We start from the raw sequence: 20174 nt of genomic DNA, 5'->3' as shown, positions 1-20174 counted from the left end.
GTTATCGTTCGAGGATGTCCCATATGCTTTCGATTGGAGAGAGACGTGATGATCGAGCAGGCCAAGACAACAGGTAGACACTGTGTAGAGCATGTTGGGTTACAAATAGATATGTGGGCGAGTGTTGTCCTGTCGGAAAGCACCCTCTGGGATGCTGTTCATGAATTGCAGCACAACAGATTCAGCCAGTAGATTGAATTTCAAATCAGCAGTCAGGTTGCGTGGATAATCAAGAGAGTGCTCCTGCTGGCATACGAAATCGCAACTTAGACTACAAGCCCAGGAGAAAGTCAGTCTGTCTATCACGATGACTGATTGGTTTCAGGGCCTCAATTGGCATCCTATCCAAACACGGCCATCACTGTCACCGACATAGAAGCACCTTTCATTAGGAAACACAAGAGACTTCCTCACTTCCCATCACTGAGCTCTCTCTTCACACCAATGAAGTCGCAAATGGCGGTGGTTTGGAGGTAGTGGAATGCACGCCACGGCGAGACTGTCTCGGAACTGTCTTCATAGTAAGCGATTTGTAACAGTTCGTTGTGTCACTGTGGTGCCAACTGCTGCTCAAATCGCTGCTGCAATTGCAGTATGATGCAACAGAGCCATATGCGGAACACGATGGCCCTTCCTGGTGGTAATGCCACGTGGCTGTCAGTAGCCCTGTCTTCTTGCGATCTTACAGCCCCGTGACCACTGTTGCCAGCAATCATCTACAGTGGCTGTAGATTCCTGCCCAGTCTTTCTGCAATATCGCACGAAAAACAACATCCACATTCTCGTAGACCTATTACACGACCCCGTTCAAACTCAGTGAGGTATTGATAATGGTATCTTTGTCGCCTTAAAGGCATTCGTGATTAACATCAACTCACCACATCCAATCTTAAAGGTAACTGGCACTCACGGCCATTGCAGTGTACCGGGTGTTCAAAAAGTCAGTATAAATTTGAAAACTGAATAAATCACGGAATAATATAGATAGAGAGGTACAAACTGACACACATGCTTGGAATGACATGGGGTTTTATTAGAACCAAAAAGATACAAAAGTTCAAAAAATATCCGACAGATATCTGATCAGAATAGCAATAATTAGCATAACAAAGTAAGACAAAGTAAAGATGATGTTCTTTACAGGAAATGCTCAATATATCGACCATCATTCCTCAACAATAGCTGTAGTCGAGGAATAATGTTGTGAACAGCACTGTAAAGCATGTCCGGAGTTATGGTGAGGCATTGGCGCCGGATGTTGTCTTTCAGCATCCCTAGAGATGTCAGTCGATCACGATACACTTTCGACTTCAGGTAACCACAAAGCCAATAATTGCACGGACTGAGGTCTGGGGACCTGGGAGGCCAAGCATGACGAAAGTGGCGGCTGAGCACGCGATCATCACCAAACGACGCGCGCAAGAGATCTTTCATGCGTCTAGCAATATGGGGTGGAGCGAAATCCTGCAAACACCGTACATTCCAGCAGATGTTTATCAGCCAGGCTGAGGATGATGCGATTCTGTAACATATCGGCGTACCTCTCACGCGTCACGGTAGCAGTTACAAAACCAGAATCACGCATTTCCTCGAAGAAACAAGGCCCGATAACGGCAGATGTGATAAATCCAACCCATTCCGTGACTTTCTCGCCGTGCAATGGAGTTTCCAAGACAGTTCTAGGATTTTCGGTAGCCCAAATTCTGCAGTTGTGGGCCTTGACAGACCCCGGAGCGTGAAATGAGCTTCGTCGGTCCACAACACGTTACTCAACCAATCGTCGTCTTCCGCCATCTTTTGAAACACCCACACCGCAAATGCCCTCCGCTTCATTAAATCGCCAGGTAACAGTTCATGAAGCCGATGAATTTTGAACGGATAGCATCGGAGGGTACGCCTAAGTGCCAACCAAACAGTAGTGTATGGAATGCCGGTGCGACGTGCGACTGCACGAGCGCTGATTTCCCCGTACATAGACGAACCCGCTACAGTCTCCATTTCGTCCTGAACTATCTCAGCACCCATTACGCCTTGTTCTCGGTCGGCCACTACGGGGTCTATCGTCTAAACAACCCGTGGCTTCGAACTTCGACATCATTCTCGCCACAGCTAGATTTGTCAACGGACCTTCACCCGTTCGAATCCCCTTCCTGTGGTGATAGGATCGTAACGCTGAACTAGCACATTGCCCATGCTGATAATACAGCTTCACTAACAGCATCTTTTCAGGTAACGTCAATATGCTGCGACTGTTGGCGCATCTGATTCTCTCTCTCATTACAGCTCCTTTCATACACGATTGTCATGCGCAGTCACTGACGTTTTGCTGTCCAGCGCCATCTGTCAGACATTTGGTGAACTTTGTTTTTTTTTTGGTTCTAATAAAACCCTGTCATTCTAAGCATGTGTGTCAATTTTTACCTCTCTATCTACATTATTCCGTAGTTTATTCAAAATGGTTCAAATGGCTCTGAGCACTATGGGACTCAACATATATGGTCATCAGTCTCCTAGAACTTAGAACTACTTAAACCTAACTAACCTAAGGACAGCACACAACACCCAGCCATCACGAGGCAGAGAAAATCCCTGACCCCGCCGGGAATCGAAACCGGGAACCCGGGCGTGGGAAGCGAGAACGCTACCGCACGACCACGAGATGCGGGCTCGTAGTTTATTAAATTTTCAAATTTATACTGATTTTTTTATCACCCGGTATATTTAAAGCAAACCACATTTGCATCCTCATATTGGCGCTGCTGGGACTACTCCTATGCGACTGGTGCAAAGTTGGAATAGACATCATCTTGCATGTGTAAAAACATGCCTACCAACTTGAGTTTATGTCGCACAACTCCTTCTCGGTGTGCTATTTTTTTCCGTCAGCGCAGAAAATCCGTCATTAGCGAAAATATGAAAAGCTGTCTCGATTAATTATATACTACGTTTCTCCGTTACTTGTATACATAGTCCTCTATAGGAATTAAATACTGTTTTCTTTATATCGTTCATAGACGTATGAGAACACGAAACTGTGCTGTGTGTCTATAGGTGCATAGCATGGGTGACGCTGTTTACGCTGGTGCTGAGCGTGGGCATCATCAGCGTGAACCCGCTGGTGACGGTGTCTGCGCAGTGCGGCGCGCAGGTGGCGTCCCTGCTGCTGGTGCACTACTGCGGCACCCGGTTCGGCCGCCGCTGGTCCGGCGTCGGCTGCCTGGCGCTGGTCGGCCTCCTAGGAGTGCTCGGCGTTGTGCTGCTCACAGGTAAAGAGCCGCGGGGGCGCGCAAGGCGCACCCACTCTTGTCTGTTGCAGCTGCCGCAGTTGCCATACACTGGAAACCTCACACGTTCCACACTCAAATGCGCCCTTCAGTATTGGGACTTTTTCTTGTTGTGGTCTTCAGTCCTGAGACTGGTTTGATACAGCTCCCCATTCTACTCTATCCTGTGCAAGCCTTTTCATCTCCCAGTACTTACTGCAACCTACATCCTTCTGAATCTGCTTAGTGTATTCATCTCTTGGTCTCCCTCTACGATTTTTACCCTCCACGCTGCCCTCCAATACTAAATTGGTGAACCCTTGATGACTCAGAACATGTCCTACCAACCGATCCCTTCTTCTAGTCAAATTGTGCCACAAACTCCTCCCCAATTCTATTCAATACCTCCTCTGTACTTATGTGATCTACCAATCTAATCTTCAGCATTCTTCTTTGACACCACATTTCGAAAGCTTCTATTCTCTTCTTGTCTAAACTATTTATCGTCCACGTTTCACTTCCATACATGGCTACACTCCATACTAATACTTTCAGAAACGACTTCCTGACACTTAAATCTATATTCGATGTTAACAAATTTCTCTTCTTCAGAAACGCTTTCCTTGCCATTGCCACTCTACATTTTATATCCTCCCTACGTCGACCATCATCAGTTATTTTGCTCCCCAAATAGCAAAACTCCTTTACTACTTTAAGTGTCTTATTTTCTAATCTAATTCCCTCAGCATCACACGACTTAATTCGACTATATTCCATTATTCTGGTTTTGCTTTTGTTGATGTTCATCTTATATCCTCCTTTCAAGACACTCTCCATTCCTTTCAACTGCTCTTCCAAGTTATTTGCTGTCTCTGGCAGAATTACAATATCATCGGCCAACCGCAAAGTTTTTATTTCTTCTCCGTGGATTTTCATTCCTACTCCAAATTTTTCTTTTTTTTCCTTTACTACTTGCTCAATATACAGATTGTATAACATCGGGGATAGGCTACAACCCTGTCTCACTCCATTCCCAACCACTGCTTCCCTTTCACGCCCCTCGACTCTTATAACTGCCATCTGTTTTCTGTACAAATTGTAAATAGCCTTTCGCTCCCTGTATTTTACCCCTGCCCCTTCAGAATTTGAAAGAGAGTATTCCAGTCAACATTGTCAAAAGCTTTCTCTAAGTCTACAAATGCTAGAAACGTAGGTTTGCCTTTCCTTAATCTAGTTTCTAAGATAAGTCGTAGGGTCAGTATTGCCTCACGTGTTCCGATATTTCTACGGAAACCAAACTCATCTTCCCCGAGGTTGGCTTCTACTAGTTTTTCCATTCGTCTGTAAAGAATTCGCGTTAGTATTTTGCAGCCGTGACTTATTAAACTGATGGTTCGGTAATTTTCACATCTGTCAACACCTGCTTTCTTTGGGATTGGAATTATTATATTCTTCTTGAAGTCTGGGGGTATTTCGCCTGTCTCATACATCTTGCTAACCAGATGGTAGAATTTGGTCAGGACTGGCTCTCCCAAGGCTGTCAGTAATTCTAATGGAATGTTGTCTACTCCCGGGGCCTTGTTTCGACCCAGGTCTTTCAGTGCTCTGTCAAACTCTTCACGCAGTATCATTTCTCCCATTTCATCTTCATGTACAACCTCTTCCACTTCCATTGGGACTAACAATACTTCATCAGTCGAGTTAGAGCATTGGAAACTCTGCACTTTAACCGCTGATCCAAATGAAAAAGTCGTAAAAATTCTTTATCAATAGCACAAATATTTGTCTTTATTGTTACCCATAGCCACAGACATGTTGTCTCAAAGACCCGTAGGAACGTGCAGACAAGCACAATTTGTATCCGAAGAAGCGCACCTCCTTCAGGTTCTCAGTAGCTGTGGAATCGGCAAGTCTGGACATACCCTTATTGTTGGAACGTACGCCGTCCTGTTAGTTTTAAATTCAGTCCACGCTAAATTCTCGAGCCAACCTCGCAGACCATATATCTGTGGTTGTGTACCTTTCTCTGTTCTAGCAAATTCTTGTTTCTTTTTCGATAGGACGGACATTATTGTCATTGATGATACGATATTTTCTGAAATAATCGGCCAATACTTAGAGGACGATATCAACAACTGTGATGCAAATAAGGACATTGGTAGTGATTTTCATACTGCTATAAATGATTGGATATTTAATTTTTTATATTATTCATATGTATATGAGTTTTATAAACGTGTTAGCCGTTGGCAGAGAGCACTTTAATACACTACTGGCCATTAAAACTGCTACACCTAGAAGAAATGCAGATGATAAACCGGTATTCATTGGACAAATATATTATACTAAAACTGAAATGTGATTACATTTTCATGCAATTTAGGTGCATAGATCCTGAGAAATCAGTACCCACAAGAACCACCTCTAGTTGTAATAACGGCCTTGATACGCCTGGGCATTGACTCAAATAGATCTTGGATGGCGTGTACAGGTACAGCTGCCCACGCAGCTTCAACACGATACCACAGTTCATCATGAGTAGTGACTGTCGTATCGTGACGAGCCAGTTGCTCTGCCACCATTGACCAGACGTTTTCATTTGGTGAGAGATCTGGCGAATGTGCTGGCAAGGGCAGCATGTAACCTCCCCCTCGACCTTAATGACAGTGAAAAATTAAACCGCGTGTACCTAATGGAAATTTGGGAAAAGCAATCATCACTGAGGTTAATTTGTCGGTAAAGAGGGAGGAAAGGGTTACATCTAAATGAAAGGAAAAATGCTAATGAAACTGGTGGAAACTAGTTTTGAAATAGGGGTAAAGTTAATAAAGAAAGTAAATGTGCGGCCGTTACGTTAACAATCAACTAGCGGTAATTAGATATTTGAGATTTGGGGGAAATTATGGTCGCCAGTCCTAAGGACATTTACTATAGTAACTGAAAAAGAAAGATTATTACACATATAATTATCACTAGAAGCGAGGCAAGTGAAGGTTGACAAGTGTAGTGTGAAAACTGAAAGTTTGTCAGAAGTAATAAATTTCGCTACCCTCTGACTTAATTTAGCAAAAGAATTAATAAAACTGGAAAATCGAAAGTTAATTTAGTGACTGAAGTTAATAGTGAACTTTCTTTCTGAAGCACATCGAAATTCAGTGAAATACGGTTAGTCTTGGACTACCTCAACAATCATTTCAAAAGCTATTTGAATCTACGCAATTTAGAAATAAGAGATTTAACTTTGAACTTGAATTAAATGATTCTGAACAATTAACAATAGTAAAATTTAGTACGTACCAAGCTGAGCTGTAGTCACAGGTAAGCTAAAATACGGTAACAAAACTCGTACTCTTAATTTGTGCTAGTGTAATCTAACTATTGTAGCCAGCTATGAATACTTTAACTGAACTTTGAAATTAAAGCAGCGAAATTGTATTATGTTACTTTAATGCTGACGTTTGAATTTCAACGACACTCGGGTTCATTTCGGAAAAGGAAGGGACCCTGCTTGGCAATGCAATTGGGACAATGAGCAACAAAGGTTCATGCTAAGTTGCTGTAATTTTGTGATGCAACAATTTTAAAAGTTTGAAAAGCTGAGGTCTGCCATACAGTTCTAAAACTTTACGTGCTTCCAGTCTTCCTTGTTGGTTGATTGAAGGTTTGAAGCCGTCGATCAAGGATGTGGCGACAGTCACTCATTGTCGGCCGTCGCTGTTGCAGAAGCTGGATGTTGGCGCGCCTTCTTCTCGACACGGTCACCAGACGAAACGGGCTCTTGATGTGCGCCAGATAATGCTTCCCATCCGCGACACCATGTCAGAAACTATCATCGCAAGTCGAGCGCAATTACATGCTGCCAAACCCCGAAAGCGCGGCAACTAGTGGGAGCGTCACACAACACACCTGCTCCACTCCCTACTCCAGCCAGACTCTCTCGCTCTCTCTGCCCGCGCTCCACGCGACAGAGTTAACACTACCAAAGATCCTAAACACTTTGATTCTTCACACGACCTATCGATGTAATCGTTCGATAGCAGTTTTCCCTAGGCAAGACCCAGCGTAAAAATACAAATAATATTTACGAAACAAACCAATTATACATCGACATAAATGCATATATATATATATAGTAAAACAATTAGAATATGTAAAGACACAGAAATGTCATATATTCAGGTAACAAAAATAGGAAAAAATTATAGTACAATAGATGGAAATAGGAGGATATGCATTTCCGGCGTTACACGTGCCCCACATTGTCTGAGGATGTTCGTGTAACCTAAACAGACTCAGAAAATGTCCCAAAAAAGAATCAGCGGAAATGCATATGCTCAAAACAACAACAAAATTTAGCATTTGTCTAATTAAGCATAAATCAATTTTTAGACCACAGTAATTGAGTGGAGACACTCCTAACCTTAATCCACTCTGTCATCTTACACAAAAGAAAACAGGTTGATAATATATTAAAATTCATAGAAATCATAGAAAATGGTTTAGCTATTCTAAAAATCAAAATTCCTAGCAATATCAAGAAATGGAATACTATTTACAAAATTAATCAGATTACATGGTCATAAAAAACAGGTATATCAAAATACGCAAATTAATAAATAATTACATAGAATACGTATTTTATATAAACTTTTCATAATTAATATTCTCGTCATGATTGTGCACTTAACGCTAAACAAGAAAATAATATACAGCAGATCGACAAAAACATAAATATTGCCCGCATCTCGTGGTCGTGCGGTAGCGTTCTTGCTTCCCACGCCCGGGTTCCCGGGTTCGATTCCCGGCGGGGTCAGGGATTTTCTCTGCCTCGTGATGGCTGGGTGTTGTGTGCTGTCCTTAGGTTAGTTAGGTTTAAGTAGTTCTAAGTTCTAGGGGACTGATGACCATAGATGTTAAGTCCCATAGTGCTCAGAGCCATTTGAACCATAAATATTGACAACAGAATTCTTTCACATCAGCTGTCCGGGAAGAAAAACAACTCCGCCTTCCGTACTCGCAAGTACAAAGAATGCCGACAGCGGCACAAGAGCCGACAGCGACACAAGAGCCGATAGCGGCTCCGCCTTGCCAGTATTGTTGCGCCCGCCTGTGCGGCACGCTTGATCTCACTCGCCCTTGTAACGGCGTTTCCAGAACGTGCGTTTCACTGAATTCTTTCGGAAAAACTCACTCCTGAGTAATCTCAAGGAGTCCATAAACACTATGACAGTGGATAACTCAACACTGTCCATCATCACACGCATGTACTAGCCTGAAACTTAAAACAGCGTCTAAGTACATCGGCAATGACTAGTAAATCACATATTTATGAAATCTTACAGCTTTTTACAAAATCATATTTACATTCCTTAATCTACAGTGACTCAGCTGAAAACTTAAACTAGCAGCTTGGATTTTTCAGTTGACTAGATCATGATTAAATTGATTAAAAATTAAATTGATTAATCAAAATTAATTACTTATTAATTACAATTTCTTTAATGACCTTGGTCAGTCAAAAGCATGGTAATCTAGCAAATCGTTTAATCTTACACTCTATTTTACATACTGTACAAATTACCCATTGTGTGTTATTAATCGATCCTAGGTTGGTACAATTTCAAGTCTACAATGTTCCGTATACCTAATAGTTTTCCAGAGCTTGGATACTCTAAGCAATAAGCATTTGTGTGAGGTATGGTCCATTATAAACAAACTTAAATTTAGAGATTTTATGGTCTATCTCGCTCGATTTCTCATGAGCTTTTTTTTACAAGTACTAAGTCTCCGATTGCAAACTTAGCAAAACGCGCTTTAGCGTCATGACGACGTATGCGAGCATCGGCTTTTAGCTTCATTACTTCTCGCAAACGATCTTTTTTCACACCAATACTAATGTTAATCCGTGGAGGGAATTTGATTATCTCTTCCATTAAACTTTTACTTCTGTCATCCAACAGGATTTCCTCTGGAGAAAATCCTGTCGATTCATGTCTCAAGGTGTTCATAATTCTCTCAAATACTGCTACATATTTGCTCCATGCCCTATGGTTGCCATGGCAATAGGTACGGCAAAGTCGGCCTAGCTCACGCATATACCTCTCAGCGGGATTTCCAGCCAGACAGTAAGCTGAAATATGGATCACTTTGACCCCATTACTTTCCATGTCTTCATTCCACAACTTAGAAGTAAATTGTGCCCCATTGTCTGATAGAATCGCCTTGGGCTTACCAATATGAACAAAATAATCGTTCACAAGCTTGCTATAGACCGCTTTGGCTGTAGCTTTCCTAATCGGGTACAGTTTGATGAGTTTAGAAAAAGCTTCTAGCACTACTAAAATGTAGGCAAAGTTTCCTGATGACTTGGGCAAAGGTCCGTACAAGTCCACGCACAGTAGTTCAAAGGTGTCGTTAGGCCTTATACTTTGCATAGACCATGACTCGTACAGTTGGTAACCTTCACCTTCTGACATAAATCGCAAGTTTTCACTCTGTCAGTAACGCGTTTTAACATGTTGTTAAAATGCACTACTTCACTCAGCTTTTCCGTACATTTCTTAGGTCCACAGTGACCATACGCCAAATGGTAGTAGTCTATTATTTCCGTGACGTATTTGGTGGGCCAGCATACCCGCCAAATATTACTATCTTCACCCTTACGTATGTACAAGATATGATCGTATATCTTGTAATACTTCCTTAATTTCTCTCCTTCTGGACTCCTTTCGTCATATCGGGTTTTCACCATATTTAAACAACCATCCTCGTTCTGATGACGACGTAGATTCTTACAGATGTTCATTATTAATTTATGACCCTCAACTTCTTTAAAATAGTATAATTTGACCTCTCTGTCTGCCTCATCTTTCAATAGATCTTGATTAGACTCGGGCAACCGCGACAGCGCATCCGCTACGCAATTGTCGGTCCCTCTTACGTAACAGATGTCATAGTTAAATTGCTGTAAATACAGCGATCACCTAGTCAGTCTTTCGTGAAGTAGTTTACAATTCTTCAGATAAGTGAGCGCCTTATGGTCCGTATGAATAATCACCTTACGGTCCCATAGGTAACCCTTGAACTTCTTGAATCCCCACACGATAGCGAGACACTCTTTCTCAGAAATCGTGTAGTTTCGCTCACTTTTTGATAGAGTTCGACTCGCGAACGCTATCGTCCGGTGTTCCTTATCCTCTCCTTTATCAACCTCTTGGAACAGTTCTACCCCCACCCCGTAATTCGATGAATCCGTTCCCAGATGGAAGGGTAGCGATAAATCAGGATGAAATAGTATGTTAGATCTTAACAACTCGTCTTTTAATCTCTCGAAAGCGGCCTGACACCCGTGTGGACAAACGGAACGTTTTTGCGTAAGAGGTTATTCAAATTTTCATCATTAAACACTTGTCCTTTTACAAATTTACGGTAAAATCCTGTTAACCCTAGAAAACTTTTTAACTGTTTCCTAGACTTGGGTGGAGGACAATTCCTTATTGCCTCTAGTTTCTCTGGGTCCTTCGTAATACCAGCAGTGGTAATTACATGCCCTAAAAATTTCAGTTCCTGCTTCACAAATTCGCATTTCTTTAGCTTTAGAGTCATTCCGCCACGGCGCAATGCTCTAAAAACTTCATCTAACAGGTCACAATGGTCATGCCAAGTGGCATTGGCCAACAAAAGGTCGTCAACATATACAGTTAATCTTGAACTCAAAGCCGGTCCTAGCACTTTATCTAGGGCCCTGATGAATACGGACACAGATATATTAAGTCCAAACGGCAGTACTCTGTACTGATAACACCTGCCCGCAAACAAGAAGGCGGTGTATGGCCTAGATTCTTCTTCGAGTTCTATTTGCCAGTAACTAGCCGTCAGATCGAGGCTACTCATGAACTTAACGTCATGAAAACGTTGCAAAATCTCCTCCATACTCTCTGGTCTGTCTGTTTCACGTTGAACGAACCTATTCAACGTGCGTGCGTCAATCACAATACGCACACTACCATCCCGTTTTGCTACAATGACCAAACCGTTATTGTATGGACTCGTACTTCTTTCAATCACTCCCCATTCGATCATCTTATCTATCTCCCGTTGCACTGGTTCCATTTTGGACAGCGGTATAGCATACGGTCTCACGAAGAATGGTTCGTGCGGAATTACATGCAACTTGCATTTATATCCTTCCACAAGTCCCGGTTTGTCTGAAAACACACTCTTATTCCTCATTATCACTTCATACAGGCCTCGTCTTTGTTCGTGTGTTACGTTTGACACACCGTCTACAATACTTTCCAATTCACTTTCTACACTATTGTCAATGCCGAGATTCCTCACATTACAGTAGTTCAAATTCATACCTACGTCAATACCATCCGGCCAGTTAACAATGTGTAAAGGCTGGTATTGCCTATGCACACCGTCTCCTGCCTCGTCAAAACTAACTACTATTGTTTTATCTAGTGACATACATGTCAAAGTTTTGCTTTCGCAGTTAATCAATGCACGGTACTTTAATAGGCAATCTAACCCAATAATTACTTCCGTAGTTAAGTCTGGCACGACGACAAACTCTTGTTCAAATCGTGCCCCACATATCTCGAAGTTGACAAAAATCTGTTTTGTGACCGGTTTACTGGCCTTCCCAGTAGCACCGATAATTTTCACTCCTCTTACTGGCATAACTACGATGCCAGGTCTGTCTTTCAGTAACTCAAATATTTTCCCAGATACAGCACTCAATTCTGCACCGGTGTCAATCAACACGTTTAGTTGTAGGTCGTGCATATTAACAGACACTACTATCTGTCTACACTTGTCCTCGACTGTTTCTTTATTTTCCCACGGTAAATCCTCGTCTATATCCAGGTCATTCCAGAAAAAACCATCCGGCTTTGATCCTAAATCCGGCTTATCTGGCGGCCTTTTCAGCCTCTGTTCACATACAGTTTTAATTTCAACACGTTTGTCCTGAGGCTTAGTCTGTAGCTGCGCCTCCAATAGCGAAACCTTTTCCTCTAACTCGTCAACTAGTGAGTGTTGCTTTGCTATCAATTCACTAATTGTCACCTTCGTTGATTCCTCTTTAGTCAGATTGATCTCATCTGCCAATCTACCTGGAGAAATGTGCCCAGTAGTATCTGCAATTACTTCCTCTAGATCTGCGCAACCCACACTGTTATCGTCTGACAGTATAATGTCAGCTCTAACCTCATACACGCTGTAATCTAAGTGCTTTTCTACCAATCGTGTCCGGCTATCACTAAAAATTTCGTAATCTTTCTCGTTAATACTCTCGCAATGTTTAAACTGGAGTTTTGCGTCGGATGGGTCGGACACTTCTAACACTATAACTTTCGGTAAAGTCTGCCGGTCAGGGCCAGAACTTTCCGTTACTGCTTCAACATCCAACTCCTGCGGGACGAAACACGACGAATCTTGGTCGTGCTCCCCATTAACATCAACTATTTCTGGTAAAGTCTGCCGGTTAGGGCCAGAACTTTCTATCACTTCACAAACACTATCTTCCTGCGGGACGAGACGCGGCAAATCCTGCACGCGCTCCCCATAAACACTTCTCCCATACAGACCCCTATAATGTCTTAGATCGTCGTATAAGCGATCGAACTGCCTTAACCAGACCTCATCCCTCTCTGCATCCCCTCGCTCGATGACGGACGTTTTATCCGACATCTGATCTTCTCTCAACACTTGCGAATCATTCTTAAACTCAATCTCCAGTTCCGCTGTGTGTGTTACAGCTGCCACTTTATAATCGATTTCCGGAACACTACTTAAATTGTTCTCACTGACAGTGAATGTATTTTCTACTGCTGTGTATACAGCTGATCTACTACTTGTGGGCGCACTCCTTTCTCTTAACACTGGCACACTCTCCCGCCGTTGATTATTCCATACGGAATTTTCATAACGACGACACCTGAGTTTTCTCTTGTTATTGGGCCTCCAAAATTTCTCCACACCCGGTCGGCCCCTCACCGGCGCGGCTAATGGTTTCCCTGTCTCGTCCCAGCAGATACGGTCCCCGGATGCTGCTGAGGCGGCTGATCACACCCTCTGGCGTTATTACAATTCTGCGAAGCCCGTATCACGCTAGTATGATACTGGTTTCCGCAATTCCTGTTATTATTTGCATTGTACCGATTGTTATTACGGTCCGAACCATTATTGTTATTGCTGCCATGGTTGCAGTATGCATTGTTCCCATGGTTATCGTTGTTGTGGTTGCTGTGGTACCCGTTGTTGTTACCACGGCCTCTACCACTGTCGCGATTATTGCGCCAATTGTCCTCGTCCTCCACTCTTTCCAGGAAATCATTGATTGTCCTGTAATTGCTTTCTACGTAGCGTTTTGTATCATCTGGAAGCTTTTTGTAGAGTTCCCAGACTATTTCGGATTCCGTGCGGCGATCACGCAAATATTCCAACTTGCGGATCCAGCCCTCACAAAACTCCTTCATCGAGCAGCGCGAATTCGCATCGAAAGGCCTCGATACGACAAATTCGCGCCAGACACTTTTCTGTTTTTGCTCTGACCAGTATTCAGTCAGAAACAAATTTTTAAACTCGTCAAAAGTCAGGTTCGTAATGTTGAGGTTTAAGCCCCAACGCTTGGCATCACCAGCCAACACATCAATAACCGCATTAATTTTTCTCTCATTAGTCCATGACGTGGGTAAAACTCTTTCACAATTTTTAATGAAATCCGTCGCGTGAATACCGCCTTTTTTCAAGGGGTCGAACCGCTCCTCTTTCGTCAACAATTCCGAACTATGTGCACAGATTGGCACATAGCTCTGTTTTTCGTCAAGTTTCTTTTCTAATTCCGACACTCTCGTAATTACTTGGCAAGTGGTTGTCGCAAGCGTTTCCACTTTCCACTTTTTCTCTTCGCAGGTATTAGCCTGCTCCCTCACTTTAGTATCTACTTCGGACACTAAAGCCTTTAAAGTTTCCACCTTCTGTTGATCCTCTTATTTCACTAATTGAATTTGTTCCGTCACCTTATTCTCGATGATCGGAGCAACTGCTTCTCCTACACTTTTCTCGATTCTGGTAATTTCGGAGTAAAAACGAGTATTTATGCTCGCAATTTCCGCCTGAACGCCTATCATTTCCTGTTTAAGATTACCGATTTCGGTATTAATTACAACAATATCTTCTTTGATTTTATCAACTTTTGTGTTAACAACTCCAACATTGTTGTTAACAACGTTAATAGCTTTGTTCTGATTGTCTAGCATCCGTTCAATTGTTTCAGACTGAGCTTCTTGATAGGCAGCCTGAGCTTCTTGCATGGCAGCCTGAGCTTCTTGCTTGGTAGCCTGAGCTTCTTGCTTGGCAGCCTGATCTTCTTGCTTGGCCGATTGACTCTTGATTTCGTTAATCAAAACATTCAATAAATCGGTTAAATTCCCGGAAACTACCGGTTTTACTTCCGTAGCGGCTTCCTCTTTAATTTTCCCCCCGTATTCGTCATCAAGGGATTCAGATTTAATTTTCACTTCCGATTCCGAAACATTTTCTAAAGTTTGGAATTCCATTTCTGCTCTTTGTTGCGTTTTGGCGGTCGCGTCTTTCATGCTAGCCGCCTGCCCCTGAACAATGGGTACCGCGGTGCGCGTTTCCCACCGTTCGACCGATTGTTCCGTATCCAAGTCTACCAAATTTTAGCAGTTGTTGCCATCACTCATTTTAATAATTTTCAATATAAATGCCAAATCTCAAATGTAATTAGGATTCCTCCCACTACTTAATCTCGCTGACGTAACAGCCTGTACGTAACCAATACTTTATTACGAGATTTGCACAATGCAAGATTCGTGTCCAGAACAACCTCAAATCCGAAGATGGTCCTGTCACCAGGTCGCCACGTGCAACCTCCCCCTCACTTATAGACCTTAATGACAGTGAAAAATTAAACCGCGTGTACCTAATGGAAATTTGGGAAAAGCAATCGTCACCGAGGTTAATTTGTCGGTAAAGAGGGAGGAAAGGGTTACATCTAAATGAAAGGAAAAATGCTAATGAAACTGGTGCAAATTAATTTTGAAATAGGGGTAAAGTTAATAAAGAAAGTAAATGTGCGGCCGTTACGTTAACAATCAACTAGCGGTAATTAGATATTTGAGATTTGGGGGAAATTATGGTCGCCAGTCCAAAGGACATTTACTATAGTAACTGAAAAAGAATGATTATTACACATATAATTAGCACTAGAAGCGTGGCAACTGAAGGTTGACAAGTGTAGTGTGAAAACTGAAAGTTTGTCAGAAGTAATAAATTTCGCTACCCTCTGACTTAATTTAGCAAAAGAATTAATAAAACTGGAAAATCGAAAGTTAATTTAGTGACTGAAGTTAATAGTGAACTTTCTTTCTGAAGCACATCGAAATTCAGTGAAATACGGTTAGTCTTGGACACCTCAACAATCATTTCAAAAGCTATTTGAATCTACGCAATTTAGAAATAAGAGATTTAACTTTGAACTTGAATTAAATGATTCTGAACAATTAACAATAGTAAAATTTAGTACGTACCAAGCTGAGCTGTAGTCACAGGTAAGCTAAAATACGGTAACAAAACTCGTACTCTTAATTTGTGCTAGTGTAATCTAACTATTGTAGCCAGCTATGAATACTTTAACTGAACTTTGAAATTAAAGCAGCGAAATTGTATTATGTTACTTTAATGCTGGCGTTTGAATTTCAACGACACTTGGGTTCATTTCGGAAAAGGAAGGGACCCTGCTTGGCAATGCAATTGGGACAACGAGCAACAAAAGGTTCATGCTAAGTTGCTGTAATTTTGTGACGCAACAATTTTAAAAGTTTGAAAAGCTGAGGTCTGCCATACAGTTCTAAAACTTTACGTGCTTCCAGTCTTCCTTGTTGGTTGATTGATGGTTTGAAGCCGTCGATCGAGGATGTGGCGACAGTCACTCATTGTCGGCCGTCGCTGTTGCAACAGCTGGATGTTAGCGCGCCTTCTTCTCGACACGGTCACCAGACGAAACGGGCTCTTGATGTGCGCCAGATAATGCTTCCCGTCCGCGACACCATGTCAGAAACTATCATCGCAAGTCGAGCGCAATTACATGCTGCCAAACCCCGAAAGCGCGGCAACTCGCGGGAGCGTCACACAACACACCTGCTCCACTCCCTACTCCAGCCAGACTCTCTCTCTCTCTCTCTCTCTCTGGCCGCGCTCCACGCGACAGAGTTAACACTACCAAAGATCCTAAACACTTTGATTCTTCACACGACCTATCGATGTAATCGTTCGATAACAGTTTTCCCTAGGCAAGACTCAGCGTAAAAATACAAATAATATTTACGAAACAAACCAATTATACATCGACATAAATGCATATATATATATATATATATATATATATATATATATATATATATATATATATATATATATATAGTAAAACGATTACAATATGTAAAGACACAGAAATGTCATATATTCAGGTAACAAAAAAAGGAAAAAATTATAGTACAATAGATGGAAATAGGAGGATACGCATTTCCGGCGTTTCAAGCAGTCGAACATTTTCTGTGTCCAGAAAGGTCCGTACAGGACCTTCAACATGCGGTCGTGCATTATCCTGCTGAAATGTAGGGTTTCGCAGGGATCGAATGAAGGGTAGAGCCACGGGTCGTAACACATCGGAAATGTAACGTTCACTGTTCAAAGTGAGGTCAATGCGAACAAGAGGTGACCGAGACGTGTAACCAATGGCATCCCATACCACCACGCCGGGTGATACGCCAGTATGGCGATGACGAATACACGCTTCCAATGTGTGTTCACCGCGATGTCGCCAAACACGGATGCGACCATCATGATGCTGTAAACAGAACCTGGATTCATCCGAAAAAATGACGTTTTGCCATTCGTGCACCCAGGTTCGTCGTTGAGTACACCATCGCAGGCGCTCCTGTCTGTGATGCAGCGTCAAGGGTAACCGCAGCCATGGTCTCCGAGCTGATAGTCCATGCTACTGCAAACGTCGTCGAACTGTTCGTGCAGATGGTTGTTGTCTTGCAAACGTCCCCATCTGTTGATTCAGGGGTCAAGACGTGGCTGCACGATCAGTAACGCCATGCGGATAAGATGCCTGTCATCTCGACTGCTAGTGATACGAGGCCGTGGGGATCCAGCACGGCGTTCCGTATTACCCTCCTGAACCCACCGATTCCATATTCTGCCAATAGTCATTGTATCTCGACCAACGCGAGCATCAATGTCGCGATACGATAAACCGCAATCGCTAGAGGCTGAAATCCGACCTTTATCAACGTCGGAAACGTGATGGTACGCATTTCTCCTTATTACACGAGGCATCACAGTAATGTTTCACCACGCAACGCCGGTCAACTGCTGTTTGTGTATGATAAATCAGTTGGAAACATTCCTCATGTCAGCACGTTGTAGGTGTCGCCTCCGGCACGAACCTTGTGTGAATGCTCCGGAAAGCTAATCATTTGCATATCACAGCATCTTCTTCCTGTCGGTTAAATTTGCGTCTGTAGCACGTCTTCTTCCTGGTGTAGCAATTTTAATGGCCAGTAGTGTACTTAATAAATATTCAAGTTTAATTATAAAAATGATTTTATGAGTATGTTTTAAATATTTTCTTCTGATTTTGATAAATATTTTTCAATTACAAACAATTCTTATTTTATCATATAGCTTCCTGTGTTGCTATTTTTCTAAAAAATTAAAAAATGTAACTTTTTTGTGCTGGATTATAGATCTTGAACTGTCGGGTCTATGAGACCACATTTTGTGGTTGCGTTACTGAAGACGATATCTGGCATTAGACAATAACCATAGCATTTCCGCCACCTACGTACACTGATTGTATTAGCTTGTTATTGTATTACGAAATACAGTGACAGTAAGTAATTTTGGCTGACGAAGACTTTTTTAGCTGCCGTGAACCCGTTCGTGCCGAAGTTTTTCAAGCTACACTATGTGATCAAAACTATCCGGACACCTAGCTGAAAATGACTTACAAGTTTGTGGCATCCTCCATCGGTAATGCTGGAACTCAATATAGTGTTGGCCTAACCTTAGCCTTGATGACAGCTTCCAATCTCGTAGGCATACGTTCAATCAGGTGCTGGAAGTTTTCTTGGGGAATGGCAGCCCATTCTTCGCAGAGTGCTGCACTGAGCAGAGGTATCGATGTTGGTCGGTGAGACCTGGCACGACGTCGGCGTTCAAAAACATCCCAAAGGTGTTCCATAGGATTCAGGTCAGGATTTTGTGCAGACTAGTGGATTAAAGGGATGTTATTGTCGTGTAACCACTCCGCCACATTCCGTGCATTATGAACAGGTGCTCGATCGTGTTGAAAGATGCCATCGCCATCCCCGAATTGCTATTCAACAGTGGGAAGCAAGAAAATGCTTAAAACATAAATTTAGGCCTGTGCTGTGATAGTGACACGCAAAAAAACATCGGTTGCAAGCCCCCTCCATGAAAAACACGACCACAACACCACCGCCTCCGAATTTCACTTTTGGCACTACACACGCTGGCAGATGACGTTCACCGGGCATTCGCCATACCCGCACCCTGCCATCGGATCGCCACATTGTGTACCGTGATTCGTCACTCCTCACAACGTTTTTTCCACTGTTCAATCGTCCAATGTTTACGCTCCTTACACCAAGCGAGGAGTCGTGTGGCTTTCACCGGCGTGATGTGTAGCTTATGAGCAGCTGCTCGACCATGAAACCCAAATTTTCTCACCTTCCGTGTAACTGTCATAGTACTTGCAGTGGATCCTGATGCAGTTTGGGATTACTGTGTGATTGTCTGGATATATATCTGCCTATTACATATTACGACCCTGTTCAACTATCGGCGGTCTATATCAGTCAACAGACGAGGTCGGCCTGTACGCCGACACTGGACTCGCATTCGGGAGGACGACGGTTCAATCCCGCGTCCAGCCATCCTGATTTAGGTTTTCCGTGATTTCCCTAAATCACTCCAGGCAAATGCCGGGATGGTTCCTCTGAAAGGGCACGGCCGACTTCCTTCCCCATCCTTCCCTAATTCGATGAGACCGATGACCACGCTGTCTGGTCTCCTTCCCCAAAACAACCAACCAACCTGTACGCTTTTGTGTTGTATTTATCCCTTCAGGTTTCGCTTCACTATGATATCGGAAACAGTGGACCTAGGGATGTTTAGGAGCGTGGAAATCTCGCTTACAGACTTATGACACAACTGACACTCAATCACCTGACCATGTTCGAAGTCCGTGAGTTCCGCAGAGCGCCCATTGTGCCCTCTGACGATGTCTAATGACTACTGAGGTCGCTGATATGGAGTACCTGGCAGTAGCTGGCAGCACAATGCACCTAATATGAAAAATGTTTGTGTTTGGCGGTGTCTGGATACTTTTGATCACATAGTGTATGTGGTAAATTAACAATCTGTGGTGAATGATGGGTGTCACATTGAGGTAATAGCAGCTGAATAAAAAATGCTACAGTTCCATTTATTTCAGCAAAAACTTAATGAAAAGTATGAACTGCAATTTATGGACCAGAAACTGGCGTTCGGCTGAGGGCTTAACGTATAGGTACTCACAGAGGTCCGATGTGGACAATAATCATTGCATGGCAGTGAAGCTGGTCGTTTTTGGAGCATCACCTACGACCAGTTTTATGAAAGAAGCGGCGACACATTCTGCGCAACCCACTCATCATTTTGCACGACAATGCGCGGGCGCATAAAGCGCAAACTGTGGCTGCTCTGTTCGGTAGATAGGACTGGGAAGTACTGTACCATCCACCATACTCCCCGCACTTAAGTCCTTGTGACTTCTATTTGATTCCGAAGACGAAGGAACGACTT

At 42.9% G+C, this 20174-nt stretch overlaps 1 protein-coding gene across 2 annotated transcripts in view; it reads left to right on the top strand.

The window, feature by feature from the left end:
* LOC126174806 (solute carrier family 22 member 7-like) overlaps nt 1-20174 on the top strand; it is a 197761-nt gene that overhangs the window by 121510 nt on the left and 56077 nt on the right. For both annotated transcript variants that reach the window (XM_049921179.1, XM_049921180.1), the window contains one exon: nt 3052-3266. In XM_049921179.1, coding sequence (XP_049777136.1) covers nt 3052-3266 — 215 coding nt within the window. The remainder of the gene's footprint in view (nt 1-3051; nt 3267-20174) is intronic.

The sequence above is a fragment of the Schistocerca cancellata genome, chromosome 3 (genome assembly GCF_023864275.1).
Source record: "Schistocerca cancellata isolate TAMUIC-IGC-003103 chromosome 3, iqSchCanc2.1, whole genome shotgun sequence".
Taxonomy (NCBI): domain Eukaryota; kingdom Metazoa; phylum Arthropoda; class Insecta; order Orthoptera; family Acrididae; genus Schistocerca; species Schistocerca cancellata.
This window is presented reverse-complemented; position numbering and strand designations above follow the sequence as displayed.